The sequence below is a fragment of the Gossypium hirsutum genome, chromosome A05 (assembly GCF_007990345.1).
Source record: "Gossypium hirsutum isolate 1008001.06 chromosome A05, Gossypium_hirsutum_v2.1, whole genome shotgun sequence".
Taxonomy (NCBI): domain Eukaryota; kingdom Viridiplantae; phylum Streptophyta; class Magnoliopsida; order Malvales; family Malvaceae; genus Gossypium; species Gossypium hirsutum.
Window position 1 is genome coordinate 29,907,722 of NC_053428.1, and position 4,085 is coordinate 29,911,806.

General features: G+C 30.7%; 1 protein-coding gene across 1 annotated transcript; it reads left to right on the forward strand.

The window, feature by feature from the left end:
- Nucleotides 1–1,008: 1,008 nt before the first annotated feature.
- Nucleotides 1,009–3,162, forward strand: LOC121229031 (transcription initiation factor IIA subunit 2). Its single transcript, XM_041112153.1, has 4 exons — nt 1,009–1,153; nt 1,272–1,412; nt 1,487–1,537; nt 2,704–3,162. The coding sequence occupies exons 2-4, from the start codon at nt 1,284–1,286 to the stop codon at nt 2,842–2,844; spliced, it is 321 nt and encodes a 106-aa protein (XP_040968087.1). The 5' UTR covers nt 1,009–1,153; nt 1,272–1,283; the 3' UTR covers nt 2,845–3,162.
- The last annotated feature ends 923 nt before the right edge of the window (nt 3,163–4,085 follow it).

Consider the following 4,085-nt stretch of genomic DNA (forward strand, 5'->3'; position numbering starts at 1 on the left):
ACAATCGAAACTCAAAGTCAACAAACCAGACTAAAACTCACATAGGAAAGCCGCACATGATAGGACTTGAAAAGCCGCATATATAATTGCGCATGGTGGGTCTCAAACTTGAATATTCAAAATTCGAGGCATCCAACTTTGCCAACTAAACCAATATTTCATTGGCTATAATAAATAATTAAATACAATTCGTTATATATATATAATTATAAATTTGACATATTTTGTCAGGCCTAAACCAATAAAAAATACTTTTAAATATTGCTTGAGTCTATTTTTCGTAATTTTGTATTTTTGTTCAAATCATCTCATATTTTGGGCAGGTCTTTGAGCTTGGCTTAATAGCTGAGCACTATAAACAATTCTCATTACAATTTTTTTTTGCCAAAATTATTATATATTGGTTGGGTCAGACTTATGTATAGTATTAACATCACTTTATGCTTGTTCAAACCCACATATTTTAAGCTTGCCCATATTATTTTTAATTTTTTATAAAATATTTATATTATTTATAATTTATAATTTATAATTTAATTTTTAATAATTTTATACATTCTTTTCAACTTTCAAATTTTCATATATACACAATTAAAATCTTTTTAATGTTTATATTATAGTAGTATAAATTATTGCAGATTTGTTTTAATATATATATAATATTTTAAACATAAAAAACAAGTCGGATTGAGTTAAATTATAACTTTAAATGTTTAAGCCCGAATTTAACTCATATTTTAAATGGCCATAAATTTTTTGACGATACTTATTTTTTAACCTAATTTTTTATCCAAAACCTACTAAAGTTTAGTCTAATCTTTGAACTTAAATGGATAAGTCGATCCATATAGTTTAGTTTTAAAATGCAACTAAAATAAAGACATGGGCCATAATTGGGCTAGATCCATCAGAGCAAGAGGCCCGGTCTCATAAAGAGAAGAAGGGGGCAAAAGAGTCATATCACATATCCCAGACCGTCGCTTCTATATATACCTTCATCTACAAAATCTAGGGTATAAAAAGCCCCAAATCGTCTCCGCCCAAAAGGAAAAATTATTTTCCCCTTTCACCATAAATTGAACGTTGAACTCGTCAAAAATCTTCAAAGCTTCAACTTTTCCAAACATCAGCGAGCCCTTTCACTCCAAATTTCGTAATTTCTTCTTCCAATTTCATCTCCTAAATTGCTTTTTTTCCCTTTATTCTTTCTTTTAACCTTTTCGATTTCGAGATTCGAGATTTACAAATCTTTTTTTTTTTACTTTGCGCAGATCGGGCGAATAATGGCAACGTTTGAGCTTTACCGGAGGTCAGCGATCGGGATGTGTTTGACGGAGACTTTAGACGAGATGGTTTCAAGCAGTACTTTAAGCCCTGAGCTCGCTATTCAGGTTCTCGTCCAGTTCGATAAGGTACTGTTAGAACCTTGTCCCGATTTTTCTTCTTTTCTTTCTGATTTATTGATTAATTTAGCTTCTTCTTTTAGTCTATGACTGAAGCCCTGGAAAGTCAAGTGAAGAGCAAGGTTTCCATTAAGGTACATTCATTTTAATTAAGTGGAAAAGACGAGATTTCTGTGTTTATTGATTGGAGTAAGTTGATGATTATTTATGCGGTGATCTGATGTTTCTATGAGCAGCCAGGGTGAAATATTTTGTTTTAGATCTATTAGTTATGATTAGTAAGTGTAATGTTAACCTGATAGTTCGATATGGTCCCTTATCTTCCCATCCTCGAAGAAAGATAAATTGCGACCATTCATGAATGGTCCTTGTATTTCGTTTTACATGTATTTCAGGGGATCAAATCTAGCTTGTGTATTGATTCTAATGATGCAAGAGTTTCATATATGATACCTGATTGTGATAGTAATCGGTTATTGTTTATCTTCAATATGTGTGCTTTGCACTTATACAAAGGGACTACTAGCAAGCAAAACGCACGAGTCTTTAGGTTTTTTTTACGCATCCTCGCTTGTATGACATGTATTTCTTAGTGTCAACGCCATGGTCGTCTTAGATGTCTTTGAAACTTGGACACTCCCTTGACGGAATATCTGTGCTTCAAACCCTCTTATTTCCAAAATGTTCTCTAGGACCAACGTTGATGATCACCCATCTTAATTATATTTTCAAGCCTCGCCAAAGCAAAAAAAAAAAAAAGTGGGTCATTTTGATTTTAGTTTATGTTAGTGAAACGTTTTCTGGGGACCTGAAATAATAGATTTGTGGAAAGCTTACTTCTTCGGTAAAGTTCTGTTCTATCATACATAATAATGTATTTTGGTTTTGGCATACTTCCTTTAAAACATTGAAAATTGATGGTTGGTCAGCAATACGTTTTCTGATTTGTGGTACTTTTCTTGTGTAGCTAAATTTTTAGCTTTCTGCAACTAGGTGGGCTTTGACTTAATTTTCTTTGAAGTACCAATATTTGGATATGGATACGACCCTTAAAGAACTTCCAATACATGGAAAATTTTCAAAAAAATTGAGCATATCCATGTTGGATTTGTACCTGTATCTAGCATTCACACTCAATTCCAAGTAACATAAGCATGTTACTACTTGTTTTGGTCATTTTTTATTCATAAATATGTTATTTAATGGCTTTCATAGCCTTAGTAAGGGACATTTAAATCAACACTAAATTCTAGCATTTCCATGCAAAGCCTGAGCCATCATTCATATTTGAATGCTACAGGGACATCTGCACACCTATAGATTCTGCGACAATGTTTGGACCTTCATCTTACAAGATGCTTTGTTTAAGAACGAGGATACTCAGGAAAACGTAGGTCGAGTCAAAATAGTAGCATGCGACTCAAAGTTGCTCTCACAATGAAATGTCAAATCAGTGTTGTGCCAGATGATGGTGGAAGGGGATGGTTGACTGAAGATTGGACGACACACACATATATATATCTAATATATATATTGTAAGCCATCAACCTTTATGGATGAATTATTCTGTTTTTAATTTTATTTTTCTTTCTGATAAGATAATGGAGGTGACAAATTTTAGGACAAAAAGATGGAACCTATTTATTTATGACGAGAATGGTTTATATCTATGTTATTCAAACTCCAGTGTAATTGTTTGATATGTGTATGTGTTTGATATTGGTGTATTCAAAAAAAATTTTGAAGTTCCTTCCATGTATTTGATAGGTTTTGGGGATGATATTTTCATATTTATGTTAGAGACACACATACACATATAAGTTAAGTAGTGGGTTTCAATCATGTCGTTTAATACTAAAATAAGATGGCCAATTGTTTTAACTTACGGATTCCGAATTACAAGTAATGTCACAAAAAATGATAAAAGAGGTTAATTAGGAAGTGTGTGATTGCATAATAAGAGGGATATAAGCTCTTTTTGATTCTAATTTACCTTCATGACAAGTTCAAACGTAAACTTTAAGATAAAAAAGGTAGACTATCAAAATAGTCATTTTTGTTTATATTGGTTATATTTTAGTCATATAATGTGCTATAACATTTTAATCATTGAGTCGTTAATTTCTATTAACGGTGTAACGGTAAATTGATGTGGCATATTAAATAATCATTTCTAATAAAAAATTTAAATTAAATTATATAAGTGGTCCTCATATTTTAGATTAAATAATCATTTTCTTCTTTTTCTCTCTCTATTTTTTTTCATTCTCCAATCTCTTTTAACGTAATTTTACTATATTTTTTATTTATTAAAACGTGTCTCTGTACTTTTATTTTTTAACAATTTAATTTTTCTTTTTATTTCTTTACCCATAAAAAAAACCTTCTGTAAATTTGGTATTGCATAAAATATTAGCGTATTCGTATATTTCATTTTTTTTCTCTAAGTATGAAATAATAAAAAGTTCAATTTTCTTTCTTTCCAGAAGCTTAATTGAAAATAGTTGTAATTAATATCCGGCCAAAAAGAAAAAGTTGTCATTAATATTTCGGTGACTTTTGCTTGAATCTTTATCACCTTTATTTTTTTTTTCAGAGATCGGGATTTTTCCAATTGCTTTGGCTTTCAGATGAATTTGAAATCCTTAACCTTTAATATACTTCCGAGTAATCTTTAATATA